Genomic DNA, 20,666 nt, shown 5'->3' with positions numbered 1-20,666 from the left:
CATGCTCAGAGTAGTCGTTGATTGGCTGTTTCCGCACTGGCGCTCTCTCTCACGAAGAAGATGGCTGCGTCCGTGTTGAAGGTGTGCGTGGTTCGGTTCGGGGTTGCAGCGGGCTGCCGTGGGAGGTAACTCGGTTTAATTCGAGTGTTTTATCGACAGGTACACGCACCGGTACTGTCTACCAGCCCGGGTTCGAAAACGTGAACCCAGCACCGCTCGGGTCCGGCTTGCGCTGCATATGTACGTGCAAGTGTTACGCAACATTACTGCAACGTTTCCATAAGGGTACAAAGCACGGGTCTACGATTAGCACTCACTGAGATTAATATTGCATTGTTTTCACAAGACGGCAGGTGCCAAACAACTACATTATCCTTCCAAGCGACACACACGAGCTTCTGTAAAAATACAAAAATAAGTATTTTTGTCTTTGTGTGACTATAGCTATATAACCTTGCCATTGCTTCCTGTTGTCAGGCGTTTGCAGTTCCGGTGCTTACAGCTGGTAATTATTGCAGAATAGACAAACAAACCGTGCTCTGAACTAGGAGTCAGAGGTTACCTTAGACCTGCCAATTAATCACGCAGGACTTCACAGTGTAAACTCCTGAGCTGTCCCCATATTCATTATAAAAACACCATGCATGTTTTTCAAAGTTGTGTGCTTATCAGTTGAATTGGCCTGCGTGACTGATGTATTGATTACTATAATTGCACAAAACCGTCCATATTATTTAAGGTTCACTTTGTTTTAAATATAAAAACATGTAATATGTGTGTGTATCAATATATAACACCAGCACGCAAAACTACAGTTGTTCTGCATTGCTGTTGTACGTTCTCTGTGATCGTTTCTTCGAGGTTTGCAGATGTTCTGCCTTAACTTTTTTCTTTATTCACAGTTGTGTATAATAAAGGATGTCCTCCAAAAAATGACTGTATTTACTTGGCAGCGACAGTTTAACACGATCTAGTTTTGTTCCTCTTTCATCCACTCTCTGTCTGTCTTGTAGGTTGTTTGGGGAGAATCTGGGACAGCCCTGTCGAAGATTTTCTAGTGGTAAGTATCCCGTTCAACTTGTTTTCTTAGACGGTGCTTTTAAAAGTGTTCTTCATACAAGTCTAAGAATGGTGTCATCACCCGTCACTTGGCCATTTTAAGAAAGCAGTGCAACATTTTCAATGTGAGCGAACTTGTTGAGAACATGCTGGGTATTATTATCAAATGAATGGGCACTACAGGGAAAAATGTGCTCTGTGCTCTTGGAGAAATGTAGTGACCCTGCATGGGCTGTAGGTGTCAGTATAGCTCTTCCAACAGAAACTACAACAACTTCCAGAAGGAAGGAAAAAAAATAGTGCCTGTAAAGCAAGATTAACATGGATCGGCCAGCACCGGATTATTTAATAGACTCAACTCTTTTGTACAGGAGCTGGAACGATAATAAATAACTCTGTTCTCCCTCGTGTCATTTTCATGTTTTCTTTGTTCATGCTTTGTGTTCTGCTCATGAGAATGAAGCGCCTCACGGTTGGGTCTGTGTTCTTGTTTCAGGTCGGAGGGCTCTGCATGCTGCCTCTGTGGGAGTGGTGGCCCGCCTGCGACCCCTACACGTGCTGTTAGCCACTGGCAGCGGCTACCTGGGCTACTCCCAGTATGGACGGTACAAGGACAGGGAGCTGGAGAGACAGGGGATCGAGGTTCCGCCACGTGTGGCTCATGAAGTGCAGGTTGGGGAAACGGTTTAGTGGTTTTTGCTGCCAAGCGCTGGGGGGTGCGGCCTCTTCCATGTAAAAACAAGCCCTCACACAGGCTTCACAGAAACAGGCGGTTACATACCTGCTGTAGAAAGTCACTGGCAGGTCAACACATGCCTTCTGCAGAGTGCGGGAGGGATACTGCGGCAGTGTGGAGCACAATGTGCAGCTCCACTGCAGCTTAGTCTTTGAACATGCAACATGCGCAACCGGCAAACAACATTACTGCCCCTGATGCAGAAACTGCTGCACATGTGCGAGGATAAATTGCTTGCCAGTACCCCAACTTTACAATATTGCAATTCTCGCATTTGATTTTGTATTAGCCTTAGTGTAATTGCCTGATACAAACAGCGATTTTATTAGACTGTACCCAGGCAATATATCACTCCAAGCACAACATAACCACTATATCCTTTATACCATTCAAATAAATATTCAAGCGCTTTAGGGAGCGGTTCCAAAAATGGTCCTTAACTGCAACACATGTAGCTTCCTTGTAAAGCACTTGTAATGTATTTTAAAAGCATTCCCAGTGTGTTCGTGAAGCAGATCCGCTGGGGTGTCTGTGAAAGGAGGTTTGTTTGAATGGAGAGGCTGCAGCTCTATAGACATTGAAAATGCTTTGTGTGATGCCTTTTGAAGGCGTGTTTTTTATTTTGTGTTGTTGTTCCCCTGGGCGGATATTGACTGGGCAAGCTGTTAAAGCATGTTTTGGATGCTGGGGTACAGTGTGCTGACACAGACAGCAGTGCTTTCATTGTATCTATACCCTGTTCATATCCCGTTCAGTAAATCCATACTGTGAATGTCCAGTATCTGAACTCAAGTGTGAGAGGATGAGTGATGTGCAGAGGGCTTTGATTGACATGCTTTCGGGGGGGGGGGGGGGGGTGTTTCTAAAGCTGCATTTCCACAATGCACAAAAAGTACCATCATGAATCACCCGGTCTGTGATGCCCCATCTTACTGTACTCTGGTCTGCTGCACATGCAAAGAGATCACAGCGAAACGACACAAGCATCTGAGAGAAATGAAGGTCTAGCTGGCAGAGCCTCTTAGAACTGGAGTTGTCTGCACGGTTCTGCTGTATTACAATGGACTTCCTGCTTATGTTGTTGAATTGCTGTGCTTTTAAAACTTGGCAATGAAACAGAGGGAGTGCTTTGTTTAAGAGTGGAAAGACCTAGAACAGTGGCTCCACAATGCGTGGTTTGAAGTGGAAGATCACGCTATGCTGTTATTGCACAAGCCCAAGGCAAACTGGTTTGTATTCTTCAAGCAGCAGAGAGCCAGCAGCACATGCATGGTGATCCTGTGTGTCTCCTGGGTCACGAGAATGCAGCCCTCTGTTTAAAGTGCTGTTTGTTCTTGTCGCTGAAAAAGCAGCTTTACAAACACAGTGGCACTGCTGGCTCTTGCTGTGTTTGTTTAAGTTGTTTGTTTGTATCAGAAGGATGCACTTTGTGCTCCATGGTTTGTGCAACCTTTGTTTTTATCAAGCAAAACATTTTCTGAAGTGTCGGTGATATTTCAGGATTGGACAGTGAGTCCTGGAAGGTCACATTAACAGAGGCGGTGGTGTGTGCATGCTGCCCCGAGTGAGCAACACATCGGCATGTCTGATTGATACCAACACCAGGTCTAACAATGACACTTGACAGATCTGGCAGGCAGGCAGGCAGGGGGGCGAGGCGTGCGGCGGTGGTGTGTTCGGTCGATTTCCCGGACTTGTGCAAATTCAAGCTGTTCTAGATCAATCCCAGCCTTTCCAAAAAAAAAAAAAAAAAAAAAAAGACATTATTCCCACTTTCTTCAGACAAACGCATCACTGCTCCTGAATTGAAGAAGGTGGGTTATTTTTTTTCCTTTGGGTTTTTTTGAAGGTGACATGATGTTAGTGACGGTGAATCAGAAGTGGTTTTTAAGTTACCAAATCCTGCATCAGCGTGTCTGAGAGTGATTTTACTGGCTGTCTGCAAGTTACAGGAACTTAGCGACGTGAAGATTTCCTGCCGCGTCCCTGACATCGTTTCTGTATAGCGGTAGCTCTAGACTCCGCTGTTGTGGGCTCCTTGGGGATTGAGTCAATTAGACCCAGTTCCTCTTTTCATATTTAATTGTGATACATTGCATCAGATCGATGGAGTCCCTGCTGGGACAGTATTGTGTAATAAAATACTAAAGTTTAATCTTACAGAATGTTGGGATTCAAAGGGTCATTTGTGCTTTCTACCTCCTGGAGCTGTAAATATCAAGGCTGTTTCTGTCGTTTGGCAAGAAGGCTTTCTTATATCATTCTTGTGTAATTGTTTTATTACCTGGGTTTTTCTTTAAATACCTTTTTTAATAAGATATGTGTGTAACCGTGTATTAGCCAAATAAAAAGATTCTGACTTGCTATTAGGCTGAACACACACAGGCACATAGAAAAATTGTGCAGTGGTCTATTCCAGCAGCTTGATTGCCAATCAAAAATGTGTTTGAACTCAAGTTGTCAATTTGAGATGCCAAGAAACAAAAAACTGCTTAGATTGCTTGTGTGCCTCCGGCCTTAGACCTGTGCTATGTGGAAGATCTATATATTAAAAAAAAAAAAGTGTGTTTTTTCCTTCCTCTAAACATTTCCCAACAGTACAGAAATGTGCCGTAGGGGAGGGCTGAACTTGTTATCCTCGAGTTCCAACTCATCCCCTCTCCACAGCACAGCTCGCCCCTGCAGCTCTGCTCTGCACCCTCTGACCCCTTCAAGGGGAAGTGGATTTGCTCGTCATGCAGTGGGAAGGGCAGGGCTTGTATAAATACCGCTTCCTCCAGTACGCCACAGCTCGAGTCACTGAGTGAGAGAGTGAGTGTTTGGGAGTCCGTTAGTCAGCCACAACAGCTGCTAGAAGTTTCTGCTCTTTCTTAACCGGGCTGAAGTTTGGAAAGGAGTCAGGAGAACTTTCTCTGTGGAGCTTCCTAAGCACCCAGAACCCTTTGCCTTGTGTGTGTGTTGTGACTTTAATATTTCAAGCTTTAGAGATCTTTTGGATCAGTTTGCTAAACCATCAGTAAGGTTAGTAGTGTCTTTTTTTTGTTGTTTGTTTTATACTCTACCCAGTTATTTTTTTTTTAAAGCTGAAATTTTAGTAATACAGACACGTGTGTGTAATGTATAGTCTTTGACTTTGAAACACAGCATAATAACATTGAAACAACAGAGGCATGTGATCATTTTAGTCCAGTCTTTGATCCGTGATAATAAAGTTTTGAGATGGATCCTCTTAGCGGTTTAGAGATTCTGAAGTCTTGGGTATTGCTTGTTTTTCTACTAACAGCTTTCAGTTTCTCTTTTTATTATTTGTTTTAGTCTGTGCTAACCAGTCGTTTTGTTGAATTTGTGCCTTTATTTGGTGACATACTTTTTCACTTTAGTGAAGAAATGACTGTTGAACATGAAGTGATGCACAAGGCTAGCTGTTCATGTGATCTTTTACAACTTCCTTCGGACGAGACCTCAAACCGAGGTCCTATTGTAAGTGACTCTGCAGCAGTGGTGGATGCATAGCTCACCCCCCTAGTCTGTGTAAGTCGCTTTGGATAGAAGCGTCTGCTAAATGACTGATTAATAATAATAATAATAATAATAATAATAATAATAATAATAATAATAATAATAATAATAATAATAGTGCGAGTCGTTGGGTGGGTAATGATTCAGACGTAGAGGTGTGTGATCCGGTTGCTTTGAAATCGGATCCCCGGCTCCTGCTTTGGAACTGACGATCCAGATACAAATATCAGGGATCCGGTTCCACGGAGTACTGTTATGTTTTTAATAAAACTGATTATTAAAAACATTCATTTCATTTGATAACTAGAATTGACACGTTCGAGAAGGTCTGGGATTTATTTATTACAGCATTAACAGGTTGTTGTTTTTTTAAGTGTTTTTTTTTTGTATTCTATTTATTTCCCTGGAGAATAATTCAGTCTCATTTGTATATGAAGATTATAAAACTGGGACGGGTAATTCAAACTAGTGTCACTTTGACATGAAGGGATGATCGGATCTTCTTCAGATTGGCTTCGGGTAAAGTGAATGTTCTGCACCTCGATGGGATCATTCGCAAGACGACCCCAAGCAGAACACGACAAGATTTGGGTTGATCTAAAAATGTAACTTAACCCCAAGCCGATGGGGTCGCATTTCCACTTGGGATCCTAACATACACTGACCTGTTTGCACATGTGGGTAAAGACTTTTTAAATTGTAAGCTTTGTGAAATTTGCAGTTAACAAGGTTCATATAAAAGCACACAATGGCATTCACTGTTGTAATAAAACTGTTATTGTGCAAATTGAAGATTATTGATTATTTTGTAAACGTTAATTATACAGGGCGATTTCATAGATTGCACAGTACTGTCGGAGCATCGCAAAAGCTGCATCGTTTAAGTATCCTATCTTATATATACAGTCTCTGGCAAATATGTTTCCTTTGCAGAACATGTTTTATGTATCCTCCAGTTAACGCAATCTGTATTTACCCCCCCACACATTGACATGTTTTTCAAAATAGTTTTGGAACCAGAATCGGAATGCCCGGTTCGGAACGGATTCCAGAAATCTCCTCAAATACACATCACTCTTTAAAAGTAGGCGCTCTGTGTGCCCTTCCAGTTGCTCGAGTTAGCTCAGACTGGTTTGTTCTCACACACTAAGGGGAGGTGTATAGGGGTCTTCATCCTTTGTATCATTTCTGAATAATATAGATCTTATTTCTGAATAATATCAAATAAAAAAAAACCTCATGTTTTAGTTCTATTAGTTCCAGTCTAAGCTACAGGCTTCAGAGGACTGAAATCTTACTCAAACACATGAGCTGTGTAGTTACCCCCCCTGTCCCCAATCATTCGTATAGCAGATTGAGAGACATTTAAAAGGGTAAGAGAAATGCTTAGCGTTTCCTGATTTTAATTAAAGGTAGTGTGGTATGGGTTGTGTGTTGGTGCCTTTCTTGTTTTTAATTAATTGCATAGAATCGAACAATAATTAAAAACAGAGAGACGACACCGGTTTCGGTTTTGTAAGTCTCTAGAATGCCCTTTTGTCAGCCCTGTTGGGATGTCTTGGTGTACTTGATGCAAGAGAAGGAGGCAGGGTGCCAGGACAGTTTGTACAGATGTCTTGCAGCAAACAAAAGAAACAGAAAGCTATTGTTGGACTCGTGCCATTTGAAAAAGGAACCGTTGATGACTCAGCTCCAAGAAGAGGCTCGTCAAAGTCCCGTGCAAAAGTTCTGCTTTAGCCTTAAAAGGTAATTTAAGAGTTCTGTTAAAATCCCAACGATTCAATGAACTATGAAGCCTGCGTTAGATCAAGACAGCTCCAGTTACAGGGCGTGCACTGCAGCCTCAGCAGTGCATTGGGGCGTCCAGATTGCTTTCATGAACGGCACCAGTTGGAACTGCAGGGCTGTAATTAAACTTTGCATTTATTTCTTAGCATTGCATTGCAGCAATGGGATGAGAAGTATCTGTTATCAGTGCTGCTAGAAAGGAAGGATTACTTCCTCATAGTGCCACCTGTTTTCAGTGGCTCAGGGGAAGTGGAAAGTGGGGGAAAGGAGCAGAGAGTGAGAGGATCCGATCTGGTGATGTGCCAGCCCCCAGGGAAACCCTTTGCTGGGGAGTCCCTCAGAATAGAATGCAGAGAGGAAAGATTAAATATAGATCATTTTTTAATGGCTCACTTATAAAGCTATCCAGGATGCTTATCTTGTTACTTGTGGAATGGTTATATCAGTGTATTTAAAAAAATAATAAAATAAAATAAAATGCATTCATGTCTGATAAAATGAGAAATCTAGAAAGTTGGGAGGATTTTTGTAAATTTCATTTGTAGGTTTTAAAAAAAAAAAAAAAAAAAAAAAACACAAACCTTGCTGTCAGAGATTTGACTCCTCAGGGGGTTATAATCTCACTGAGCGAAGCAGATTGTAGTGTTAAATATGAAGCTGCTTTTACCGTGGCATTATCCCCTGTGTCGGCTTGCAGTGATCAATCAATCTCTCACTCATTCATTCATTCACTCATTCACAACTGCAGGGACTGTTAGGAGTTCAAACACAGGTAACGGTTTTCATTGCTAAGCAAAAAAACAAAAAGTAGTTTAAAAAGAAAATGTTGTAGTTGAGATTATCTATCTATCTATCTATCTATCTATCTATCTATCTATCTATCTGTCAGGGCTGTGAGCGAGTGCAGGGTTGCCTTCTATAGAGTGAGGCTCTCTCGCTGCCACACAGAACCACAGAGACGGAAGAGTTTACAGGAATGTCTGTGCTGTGTGAGTTCATTGTAGATTCATTCTGAGACTCTAATGGACAGTTTCACACAGCCTCTTATTGCTGTGTAAATATTTCAATGTGTGTATATTCGTGGTAGACCCTGATGTAGATATGACGCAGCCATCTGAAATGTTTTTGTATCAGATGGCTTGTATCAGATGGAAATGATATTGCGTTAAAATGAGCTAGTTGAAATGAGCTAGCGAGTTATACTTTTAACATTATAACGATATATCATAAGAAATGTAGTATAGGGCTCTGTGTAATTGCAACCCGTTCCAGTTCAGAGTGGCCAGCAAGCACACGCGTGTGACCCCCCGGGGAGTGGAACCCCGTGCAGTTTGCATCGTACAGCACCCTGTACGATATTCTAGGCGATGTGCATTGTGATTGAGTCAGCACCCACACTGGGCTGAGGGGGGTGAGACAGCCCCAACTCACACCACTGCTAAGCAGTCCTAGCCAATTAGGAGCAGTGCCAATCCCTTTAGTGGACACGTCAACCTTGTGCTGGGCACACGATTCAGACACGGACAGACACAGAAGATTATTGTGAGCGGTTTGGGTCAGGGAGGGGGAATGAGACTCCTATTGCAGAGCCGTTTCACCCGTTCCAGGTTTTAATACGAGCTTGATTGCCGCAGTGCCTAGGAAACAAGCACAGGTGTGTCTTCTTATTGTCTCGGCCGAGTTCCGTCACAGAATTCCAGACTATTGCAGGGGTCCCTCGAACCCATGGCCGGGGGGTCAGTGAGGGGAGCTAGTCGGATCAATTTTCAGTGTGTCGACAGCCCTTTAGATCACTTCATTGGGTTATTGACTGGTAATGTAGCAGGTTTCTCTTGCATCGGAATACTGTCTCAATGAACTGCTGGATAAGATTGGCATTTTAAACTTGAGTTCTCATTAGTTTAGCACACATTGGCAAGGTGTAAATAAATAAATATAATGCTTAAAATGGGTTTTTCAAAACCCCTGTCCAAAGGTTGTTTTAAAATGAAAAAATGTGAAATAAGAAGTTTTACTATTTTGTGTTGTCCAGTAGTGAATGTAACAAGCTCTTCAATGCTAGCCTGGCTGCACCGAGCACTAGAGCAAGGAGACCGTATTGACTTGGCTTCCTACCAGCTCGTAGTGAACACGTGGAGAGACTGCAGGGTTAAATCTTGGTCATCCATCTGGAAGAATTGAAAAAGCAATGGTCACCCAGCTAATGATTCCCATGAGCTCATCTCTGGCACGGTGATTTGGGTAGATTGGTTTTCAGTTGTGGACAAACAGGATGAACAGGCTTAAAACACTGATGCCAGTGGGGATTAAATAAAAAAATAAGATGATACAGGCTCTTTCCAGTAAGACCCAGTCTGTGTTAGGAGGCCTGCGACAGACAGTGTGGGCTCTTTCCAGTAAGACCCAGTCTGTGTTAGGAGGCCAGCGTCAGACAGCGCGGGCTCTTTCCAGTAAGACCCAGTCTGTGTTAGGAGGCCAGCGTCAGACAGTGCGGGCTCTTTCCAGTAAGACCCAGTCTGTGTTAGGAGGCCTGCGTCAGACAGTGCGGGCTCTTTCCAGTAAGACCCAGTCTGTGTTAGGAGGCCAGCGTCAGACAGTGCGGGCTCTTTCCAGTAAGACCCAGTCTGTGTTAGGAGGCCTGCGTCAGACAGCGCGGGCTCTTTCCAGTAAGACCCAGTCTGTGTTAGGAGGCCAGCGTCAGACAGTTCAGCTGCTGGGTACAGTGCAAGGCTCACATAGTAGAAAGCGAGCAGAGTAACAATCTGCACGACATCATTTACATGCATTCAGATACACGGAAATAGTAACTCCCTGCCGTCGAGGATCTATAAATGCTGTTTGTTTTCAAACACATGGTCCCTTGAGAGAGGCATGCAGGAGACGTTGGACAGCTGGCTGCTGTCGTAGAAAAGCTCATCTATATTTATATTGTTTTAAATTGCGCTGACGTTCATGGGAACGTCTTCCTAATGGAAACCTCCTGATATCTTGATAAGAAAGTGTCTTGAAATCCATCTGGCCCATCTGGAGTAATGGATTTGGAGTACTCTGGAGGAATCTGCTTTTACTAACCCCTAGACTGTGTAGTTCTCACTGTCAGTTTCATATAACAGCATATACCCAAGCACTATAGGCAGAACACATCTTTAAAATCTTTGAAATCTTAAGCAATCTACTGTAGGTGATTATTATTATTATTATTATTATTATTATTATTATTAATATTATTATTATGTCCTGTTCTCTTGTTCTTTTTGTAATGAGTACTTTTCTTATAGAGATCATTTCTTTTTTTTGCAAAGCCCGTCTGTCTGCTGTAGGAATTTGAAGTCTATTGAGGCTGCACTCTGTTCTGAGCCGGCCCAGGACAAAGCAGGGGAAGCAAATTACTGTAGTCAGCAGAAGCCTCCGGAGAAGCTGGGACCCAGGACTACGTCACACGCTTGTGCTTGCGTGTTGGAGACTGAGCGAGGCTGAGCTTGCGGGGGAGAGAGCGAGGGAGAGGGAGAGAGAGAGAGAGAGAGGGGATCGGCTTAAGTCTGTGATCATGTGTCAATCGAGCCTGCAGCGTCCGCCGCTGAACCCAGGGAAATGGTGAGATGCCACAGATCTGTAAATAGTCCTCCTTCTTGCTGCTACAACCTCCGCAAAGTTAAAATTCATGTCCGACGGCCTCGGCCCGACAGCTCCAGCCAGGCAGGGGAGGAGCAGGACCTGCAGGACAGAGAGGGGGGAGGCCAGGCAGAGGGGCCTGCCTCGAGCCGGAGAGCCCGCTTCAGGTATCGTAGCTGTGCAGAGTCCGTCTCCATGCCTCCACAGGATTACCCAGCAGCAGCAGAAGCAGCAGGGAAAAGCTTGTGCTTGTCCTAATTACTGTAATCTGTGTGTTTGGATTTGAACAGGGCTGGGTGGAGGGGGGCAGGTTGGTAAATAGAAAGATAAGTTAGTTAAGGGAACACCCGGGTGTATTATTTGAGAGATTGCATTTTCTGGTGCTACAGGAGTTTTCCTGTTCGTGGGATTGTAAAAACCTTGTTTTTGTGTTTAGGATGCGTGTGTGTGTGTTTGAAAGAGGATGGATTGAGATACAGGGATGCTATAGTACACTGATTGGCTAGGCTGTGTCTGCAGAGAAAGGGAGGGGGAGGGCCGTGGAAAGAGGGCAGTAGGGAAAGAGGAGAACGATCCCCCCCCCCCCCCCCCTCACTCTCTCTACATTGTGCACAGCACCGGGGCTTTAAGAAAGCATTCTGAGATGTATGTGGGAAATACAGCAGAAATGCACTGGGGTAGGATGCTGCTGTGGTGAGTAACGTGGGTTTGGGGGAGGCAGGAAAGTAAACATTTTGTGCAACGCTAGTGCCTGCTTACTGGATTGTAGTGTGTGTGTGTGTGTGTGTGTGTGTGTGTTCGTGTGTGTTTGTTTCCTGGCATTGTGATAGCAGCTGTTTTCAGGATTCCTGGTCGTTGTTTGACAGAAGGAAAGCTGTGATTTGGATGTAAACACAAGCTGACCAGAATGCTTTCTCTTCAAGAGGAGAATAGGAGCTCGGCTAGGCTGGCTCTTGTCTCCTCTAGTGCTAGTCTGTTGTTTTCCAATCTGTTTGTGCGCTCAGGAATCAGAGGGTTAAACTGTTTTAAAGGCTGGGTGAGCAGAATTAATACAGTCGCTTCTGCAGGATTTATCTTCGGGTGTTTTGTTTCTTTTGTATGCAACAGCTGTGCAAGGAGACGCACCAAAATCTTAAAAAAAAAAAAAAAAATATTTGAACTGCTTTACCTAGCAATTGTAAACAAGGCTCTTGCTGCTTCCATTTTAACTGTGCTGGGACACCGACATGCCTTCAAAGAAAGATTCAGATCGAGTCTCAGGCACGGCTGTGTCTTTGTTGTCCATCTGTTAGGGTTTCTGAAACGCAGGGCAGGCAGGCAGGCAGGCAGGCTTGTGTTTTCAGGCCTGCTGTTAGGCAGCGTAATGAATTCCTCTTTGGAGGCAGAGTTGAGGCCCAGTTCGATTAAGAGGGGGGACGCCGGGGTGTGGGGGGGGGGGTAAAAATTCCCCTCAGAGCCTGGATTAACCTGCTGAGGTGTAATCCAGCTCAGTGTGGGACATGCAGAGCTCATCACTTTCAACAGAACATGATGTTCACCGACACATACTGTCAAATACAAGCCCGATCCAACACCTGCCTTCTTTACTGGTTCATTCATTCAGTCACTTATTTATTTAGCCTGATTCCTTCATTTAAAGTTTGAAGATAGTAAACGTGCTTTTAGAACACAGCAACAGTTTCGGTTTTTATATTTTTTTTTTTTTTTCAATGCCAAAACCAAGGTGGAGCGGCCTCTTCCTGTTTCTGTGTCGCACTTCCACAAATGTGGGACTCTGTCTTCAAACTCCGTGCAGAGAGAGAGAGAGAGAGAGAGAGAGAGAGAGAGAGAGAGAGAGAGAGAGAGAGAGAGAGAGAGAGAGAGAGGCAGAGGCAGGCAGGCAGGCAGAGAGACAGAGAGAGAGAAAAACACACAGATGGTTGCTATAGTCCCTTGCAGTTGCTATAGTCCCAAGCTGATTTTGGCTCTCAAACTCTACCCAGGCAGTACAATAAAATGTCTAATCTGATACCACTTCACCCAGAGTACAGTTACTATGGAGATGCATTGAGTTTCCTGTAAACTCCAGGAAACTGCTGCCTGCTCTTCTTACTTACTGGCCAGGGTGGTGTGGGGGTGGATTTCTTAAAATGGGATGCTTTAAATGAAACCATGCGGTCTACTGTACAGATACTGCTGACATGCTAATAACCAGTCTACATGTTTTGCTATTGTGTGCACTGTGTTTATTAATCACTCTTACTGGCTTGTTTGCAGGAGCTCCTCCCTGCACACATCTGCACATGATTCTTCAGTTCACAGGGATGTGCACACATCTGCACATGCTGCTTCAGTTCACAGGGATGTCCCCATGCAGGGAAACCTGGGTGGCGGTGTGTGCTTCATTTCTGTTGTATTTTGTGCAGCAGGTCAAGATTATCCCATCTGCGTGCTTGTTACTTGTCTCATTGCTACAAAAAAATGAACCAAGGGAGACGACAGGTCAGCAACACAAAGCCTTTTTTTTAATTATTTGAATAGTAAATAGTTTCGAGAAGTACCTGGACTGCTCTGCTGCTATTCAGGCTTTCACGCCCCAGGCCGTAAGAAGTGGGGCTGTAGGAATGCACCGTGCACAGCAGCAGGGCTCCTCATAGCTAGCAAATCTGAGTGTTCCAGAGCGCTGAAGCGTGCAGGGCATTTCAAACTACAGTCACACACACAGACACCTGGGTTTACACTTGGGTCAATCACACTTGTAACCTGCACTTTTCCATGTCCTAAGAGCATGGGGTCGGATCTCTCCTCTGTCTATAAATCGCATCTGTAGCGCGCAAGCACCACAATTTCAAAAAGAAAAGAAATCATTTTGTTAATATTTCAAAACTGGGTAGTGAACTCCTCCCAATTTTATATGAAGAGCTGCTGCATGAACCAAAGTTGTTTTTTTAAATAGTTTTCTGTTGCATTAATATTCCTTTTTTTGGGTAGGAAATAAATGCATTGATAAATGATAAATGCATTGATAAATTGAGTGGTGCAAAAGCTGTTTTTTAAATGGTGGCTACCTCTCAGTGCTCTACTCTAGCCTGTATTATTTCAACAAGGCTGCATCTGTCACTCATCCTAAGGCCTCTGTCTACAGTAAACCGCTCTTTCTGTTGTCATTAATCATCACCTTCGCAGTCTAGACTGCCGTCGGGTAGACAGCGCGCAGTACTGCGCTGTAAATACACGTCCGAATGTTCTGACCACGAAAGCGAATCAGATTCGTATTGAGCGTTCTGTACGGGAGCTCTGCTCTGTGATGCACAGAAACAATGCAGAATGTTCAGTGTGCCAGCGTCTGACACGCTCGCTCTGCCGAGATGAGACTGGGCTGGTTTATTTACTAGCGGAGAGGCAGTCAGAGGATTGCTGACCTACTTTCAGGTGGTTGATCACAGGGACTTGTCTGGCTGGCAGTTTAGCAGGGCTCCTCTTAAGACACCTGTCTCCATGCGCTGGTGTTGCTGAGCTTTTCGTCTGGCTTGTAGAGCTGGCTGTGGAAACTGGGCAGCCCGATTCAGTGAAATAGCAGATCACTGCAGTAGGTCTACTGACCCGAGTCACGGAGCTCCTATGAGGTTGTAGTCAGACAGTGAGTCGCGATGTTCAGCTGGGATAATCTTGAGCCTGCTCTTGCACTGATCGGCATGAAGACGTTGGGAGTAAGTTGGTGAGAGTGGGAACTGAGTCTCTCCCTTATAAAACGTTTTGCTGCAGTATACCGTTGCGAAAGCATCTAGCAAAATGTAGCGAAGCATGGTACAGAACCATGCTATACCGAGGAGTAAATGCATAGCATACACATAGGAAAATACTGTGAAATAATCAGTGTGCAATCTCAAGTGATCTGATCTGATGTGTGTGTGTGTGTGTGCGTGTGTGTGATCCCACAGGTTACACTTCCCCCAGCTGGCTCTGAGACGCAGGCTGGGTCAGCTGAGCTGTATGTCCAAGCCTGCCCTGAAGCTGCGCTCCTGGCCTCTCTCCTTCCTCTATTACTTCCTGCCCTTCGGTGCTCTCAAACCCCTCTCCAAAGTGGGATGGAGACCGAGCAGCAGGGTAAGTGTTCTCCTCCCCGGGACGCCTCTGTGTTTACTGTACGCGCGAGTATTGGTGCACTGCCTCTGTGTCTGCCTCTGTTACCCCAGCATCCAAAACTCTCACACAAACCTGAACAAATAATTCATCTGCTTTTTTACTTCCTTAGTGTGCCTTGTTTCCACCGGCCCTCCAAAAAATAAAAAAAGTGTTCTGAAGTTGTAAAGTTTAGGTTGCTGAACCTGCAGTTCCGGAGCAATGCTTTTTTTGTTTTTTTTTTGTTTTTTTTCCTAGGTTCTAGACCTCTGTTTTGTACTGCTGTAAAACATGAGCAAGAAATGTTCCTACTAAGTAAGCCCCTACATTTAAGTGACTTGCTGCAGCTGAATTTCTCACCAGGTTTAAACCAGGTTAAGCTGTATATGGCTGATTCTTCAGCCCACCCCCATGAAATACAAATCACATCTATTAGAAAATGAATCCTTTTTTTTAAGCACTCAGACTGCCTAGCAGTGCATCCCTATTTCCTTGTTGCTGTGCAGCAGTAGTTCATTGTAGTTCTTAAATGCCATACAGTGCATGATTCACAGGACCATTGTCTTAGCCCTTAGCACAGATGTTCTGCATGACAGACGTTCTGAGTTGTGTAAACATGCTGTTACATTATCCCCGGAATGTTTGCACAGCAGGAAACCCCGGAACTGGGAACAGTGGGATGCATTCTCCACTTGCCCTTCTTCGTTTGTGTTGGAAGTGGTCCTTGGTTCATTTAAGTCTGCATATGCTCTGAACTCAGTTTCAAACACTCTGAAATGTAACCGACTGCAAGTTCATAGTCGTAAGTTGTTTCCTTTAAACACTTGTGCCAGAGACACTCTTTCTAGTTAATAAGTGTACACTTAGTCAAACAAATGAAGGCTATTTCTAGCATGGCTTGCTGTGTGTGTGTTGTGCTCTTGTCTCTTGTTTGGGTGCTTGTTGACCGCAGTGTCACGCTGTGTTCCAGGTTGCCCTTTACAAGTCCATCCCCACACGCTTGCTGTCCCGGGCGTGGGGCCGGCTCAATCAGGTGGAGCTGCCGACCTGGCTGCGGAAACCAGTCTACAGCCTGTACATCTGGACCTTCGGGGTGAACATGAAGGAGGCGGCTGTGGAGGAGCTGCACCACTACAGGAACCTCAGCGAGTTCTTCAGGAGGAAGCTGAAGCCACAGGCCCGCCCCGTCTGCGACTCGCACTGTGTGGTGAGACGCTTCATCTTTTTCTTGCTAAATGTACCAGTGGGAAGATCCTGCTGGCAATGCTGCAAATCTATTGTGGGATTTTACATTACGCGCTTTTCTTATATGCGGTTTTTTGGTTAATAATAATTTGATAAAATAAAATACTTCTATGTGCATGCAAAATATATTTGAGATTTCGGGTGACTTTTTTCACAGGTCACAAATATCAATTGGTCTTTTTTTATTTATGCAATTTAAACTTCAGTCTGTCAAACTCCCGAATGCATTTAGCTAGAACTCTGCGTGATCACAAACCTGCTGAGAGAATTCACTGCCTTACTGTGGTCGTTACAGATCCGTCAGATTACAGACCTGTCGAGCTTGTTCACTTAACCTAATGCGAGAAACAGTACAAGTGTTCCACCTTCAAAGTAATCCTGCTAATCGCTCCTGGCTTTCCGAAGTTTGTCCCTGCAATGTGAGTCACTCAGACCCAACAAACTTCATTGCAGAGCCCCTACATCTGCACTGGTGAAGACCGTACTGGGGCCAACCTGTATTTCTCCTAACATTTCTCAGTATATTCTGGAGTATCTATCTTGACGTGTGTAGCACTCTGATGTAAACCTCCATGCGCTCCTTTAGAACCGGTGCAGTGTGGTCTGCATTAACCCTTCCCTCCAGGAAAGCGTGCATGGTCAGATATCGTGGGTAGGCAGGCTGGCATGTGCTGTGCTAGAGTGTGTGGCTCTGACTGCAGGTTTGAAGTGACGGAGGCCGGATTTTATTTCTTTTATCGTCTTCTCTCTTCTAGATCAGCCCCTCGGACGGCAAGATCCTCCATTTCGGGCGGGTGAAGAACTGTGAGGTGGAGCAGGTGAAAGGAGTCACCTATTCACTGGAAACCTTCCTCGGCCCACACACCTGGACAGACCTGAACATTAAGAAGAGTAAGCATGTGTGCACAGCGGTGTGTGGAGCAACCACAGAGCTGCAGGAACGCTCGATGCATGGAAATAGAGAACCTGAATTCAGGGATGGAAACAAGGCTCCTATTGCAGTGTGATCCATTCCTGGTTTTACTAGGAGTTTAATAAGACACACTGGGGCTAATCAAGCTCTTATTACAATCTGGAGTGGGGGGGAAACTGCTATGCAAGGGGAGTCTTATTTCCATCCCTGAAATGAAATGGTTGAATTAGTAGAAATATATATATACAATAATTTTCACAGGAATAAAAATGTTATAGATTAGTTTGATTTAAAAAGTAATGTGAATGCCTCTTTTAGGCTGCGTTCCTGGTTTTCAGTGTGTATTCTGGTGTATTGGCTCCGCAGGTGAAGACGACACAGGCTCGTTCCAGGATCTTCTGGTAACGAAGGAGGGTAACGAGCTGTTCCACTGTGTGATCTACCTGGCACCGGGAGACTATCACTGCTTCCACTCCCCCGCAGACTGGCGCGTGGCACACCGGCGCCACTTCCCAGGTGAGCAGAGTCCTGCACACTCCCTGCTCTCAACAACACCTCATCTCTTACTTTACACAATGACCTGCCTTTATAAAGTATCTTCCATTAATAATAATAATAATAGAAATAACATGAAATTAGAAATTTTAGCTACACATTTCACATGAATGCTGCATGGTACTGTTTAAATAAACTGCCGTGTTGGTTTGATAGACAGCTTCAGGCAATCGAACCCAAGCCCACCTTTACCAAACAAACCCAAGATCTTTAGTGTCTGAGCTGCAGAAGCAGTTTCACTTGCCCTGGCGAAGGCTCTGTCAACGGCACTCCGTAACTGTGTTCTCTCTTAAAATCACTAATCCAGACAGCCACGCTGTACTGCCCTAAAACAATGGCACTCAAATGAAAGTGATTACAGGTGTGGGGATGCAGGCTTTTCCTTGGATTGATCCCGCAGTAACTGAACGGATCATTGCACTGAAAGTCAGGCATGTGCGGATCTCATGCCAGTGCAGTTAAAGCATATTCATGTACGATTGAACAGTGTCGGTACTTTTTTAAACAAGTTAAAGAAGTGGATGGATGTGAGATGTGAGAGCCAGCGCTGCTGCAGTAATGACAGGGAGATTAAAATTGCCTGTTGATGCAATGCAGGACCTTGGCAGCAAACCCCACCGGCTTGAGCCCAGAGCCCCGCGAGCAGAAAAGAAATGTCGTGCAACAGCTGATGGGACCCCAGCAGGGAATGCCATCGTCAGCAGAAAGATGCTGAATGATGTTGTGTTTAATTGCAGCTGAGAGAGCCAATTCATTAATTCCCGCAGGATTACACAGGAATGAATAACTGCTGTTTCAACAAAGGGCTTCGTTGTGTGTGTTTTTTAAATGTCATTTGCCTCTTGTCTGCTGAATCTTGGCTTTCCCTGGGCAACGGTTAAAATATTCTTTGTGCAACAGGATTTAACAAAAAAAGGAATGCAGATTATTTATAGAATTAACAAAAAAAAAAAAACCTGACCTTTTTTAAAATGTAGAATATCCAATGCTTCTGAATTATATTTAATGTCTATAAAATATATATTTATACATTGAAACCAGCAGTCACTGGACTGTTAGCACTGTTGAATACCCCTGCTGTTCATTTACATTGAAAATAATAATAATAATAATAATAATGATGATGATATAAAATCTGTTATCTGGTCTGTTCCTGCAGGGTTTACTGTGCCTGTCTGTCTGCATGTGTAATAATAAGCCTAAGTATTATAAAATATACATTATTGAAAGTAGCTGCTGAAAGTTTGACACAATCAATATATTTTTCATTGAAAAAAAAAAAAAATCATTGCTTCTTTTTTTTCTCTCTTTCCCTCTCTATCTCTCCAATGATCTTCTCCTCGTGCTCCGCTCGCTGCAGGATCCCTCATGTCGGTGAACCCTGGCGTTGCACGCTGGATAAAGGAGCTGTTCTGTCACAACGAGCGCGTGGTCCTCAGCGGAGAGTGGACACACGGCTTCTTCTCGCTCACCGCGGTCGGGGCCACTAACGTAGGATCCATCCGCATCTACTTTGACAGGGTGAGTAGCAATATGACACCTAAAAACATCTAGAGTGCACTAAAGCTGTATTATGACCGCTGTCCAGCACCTAATGCCACAGGTATATTTTCCAATAAGACCGTCACTCCACTGTCCTCTCCTCCCTCCACCTCTTCTGTTCTGTTGTCGTTTAGTCTGGAAGAGCGGAAGAGGTCTTCAATTACGTTTTATCTAGATTGTCGTTTTTCGACCTGCACAAACCTCTGCTTGAATGTGCGTGAGTTTATGTGTGAGTTAACCACTTGTAACTTGTGTTTTCCTAGGAGTTGCACACAAACAGCCCCCGCTACAGCAAAGGTTCCTTTAATGACTTTAGCTACATCTCCAACAACAACAAAGATGGGGTGACCATGCAGAAAGGGGAGCACCTGGGGGAGTTCAACCTGGGGTCCACCATCGTCCTCCTCTTCGAAGCCCCCAAAGACTTTACCTTTAACATCAGCGCTGGGCAGAAGATCCGCTTTGGAGAAGCCCTCGGGACCATGAGAGGGACTGTAACGGATGCGGAAAAGGACTCCGAAGGGAACGTGTGAACTGGAGCAAAGAGGAGCGAGACGCCAGACTACTGGAAGATTTGTTATCTTCTGCCCAGGACCGGCATGAATGTACTTGAGAGACAACATGCTTCTATTTACACTTTCTCTCTCTCTCTCTCTCTCTCTCTCTCTCTCTCTCTCTCTCTCTCTCTCTCTCTCTCTCACACACTCCTCATCGCTTGCTATGATGAGAACAGTGCCAGTTGCTTCTATCAAAGGGAAGTTGTTGATTCTTAGTCACACTGAGATTATTCTTTTTTCCCCGTTTTTTAAAATCTCCACAAAGTTGCATATACTGTAAGCAGCACCTTTTACCGTTTTTAATACAAAAAACCACAGAAACACACACGCAGGGGAAAAAAAAACAAAAAAAACATTGTTATGTAAATCAAGTTTGAAGCCACAATCTTCTCGCAGCTTTCTTCACACAGCTTTTTACTAATGCGTCGAAGGGTCTTGGCTGGAGCCCCAGTGGCGGCCAACAATCCACTAGTTTAAACGCCTGGTGCTGAACTCTACTTGATCTGTTTCGTTTCGTTGTAGTGCCAAAAAGGTTGTACGTTTCTGTTCGTGGGGTGGGGTTTGGTTGTTATTTTTTATAAGGGGCTGTTAATCTAAAGATGCCTACAGTATAGGCTTTTGTTTTGCTGTTCCATCAAGGAAGCTATGTGATGACACGGCTTGGCAGTCTGTCCTGCTTGCTCTGTCACACTGAAGAACCTGGCTGGCCACCAGACGCACACACACACACACACACACACACACACACAGAACTCGAACCCTCACAGAACTCGAACCCTCACAGAACTCGACTCATGACCAGTGTCTCCTGGCTTAATCACGCAAAAAACTACAAAAACAAGGGGCAGGTTGATGCCAAGAACCTTCTAGGCTGAGTAGCTCCGATAAGAGAACCCACTGGGGGATTTCAAGTTAGTTATACAGTATTTTTTATATGTAATGTAAAATACTTGAATCATTTACTCATTTAACACTGCATACATTTTAAATAATAAAAAAGTCATTAATACAAATTTTAAAATGCCTATTCTTAACTGGG

The 20,666-nt window shown here is 44.3% G+C and overlaps 1 protein-coding gene across 9 annotated transcripts; it reads left to right on the top strand.

Annotated features, from left to right (window-relative positions):
* Nucleotides 1–35: 35 nt before the first annotated feature.
* LOC117426802 (phosphatidylserine decarboxylase proenzyme, mitochondrial-like) lies at nucleotides 36–20,640 on the top strand. Of its 9 annotated transcripts, none has more exons than XM_059032837.1 (8): nucleotides 36–125; nucleotides 1,014–1,060; nucleotides 1,556–1,731; nucleotides 15,786–16,022; nucleotides 16,816–16,951; nucleotides 17,340–17,489; nucleotides 18,889–19,049; nucleotides 19,334–20,640. In XM_059032837.1, the coding sequence occupies exons 1-8, from the start codon at nucleotides 61–63 to the stop codon at nucleotides 19,601–19,603; spliced, it is 1,242 nt and encodes a 413-aa protein (XP_058888820.1). In that variant the 5' UTR covers nucleotides 36–60; the 3' UTR covers nucleotides 19,604–20,640. The 9 variants fall into 9 exon arrangements, with proteins under 9 accessions (XP_058888820.1, XP_058888823.1, XP_058888819.1 ...); XM_059032840.1 differs by lacking the exon at nucleotides 36–125 and adding an exon at nucleotides 141–240; XM_059032836.1 differs by lacking the exon at nucleotides 36–125 and adding an exon at nucleotides 630–739.
* Nucleotides 20,641–20,666: the final 26 nt, after the last annotated feature.

Source organism: Acipenser ruthenus, chromosome 11 (genome assembly GCF_902713425.1).
Source record: "Acipenser ruthenus chromosome 11, fAciRut3.2 maternal haplotype, whole genome shotgun sequence".
In the NCBI taxonomy this organism is placed as follows: Eukaryota; Metazoa; Chordata; class Actinopteri; order Acipenseriformes; family Acipenseridae; genus Acipenser; species Acipenser ruthenus.
The sequence above is the reverse complement of the archived record's forward strand: the minus strand, read 5'-3'. Positions and strand labels throughout refer to the sequence as shown.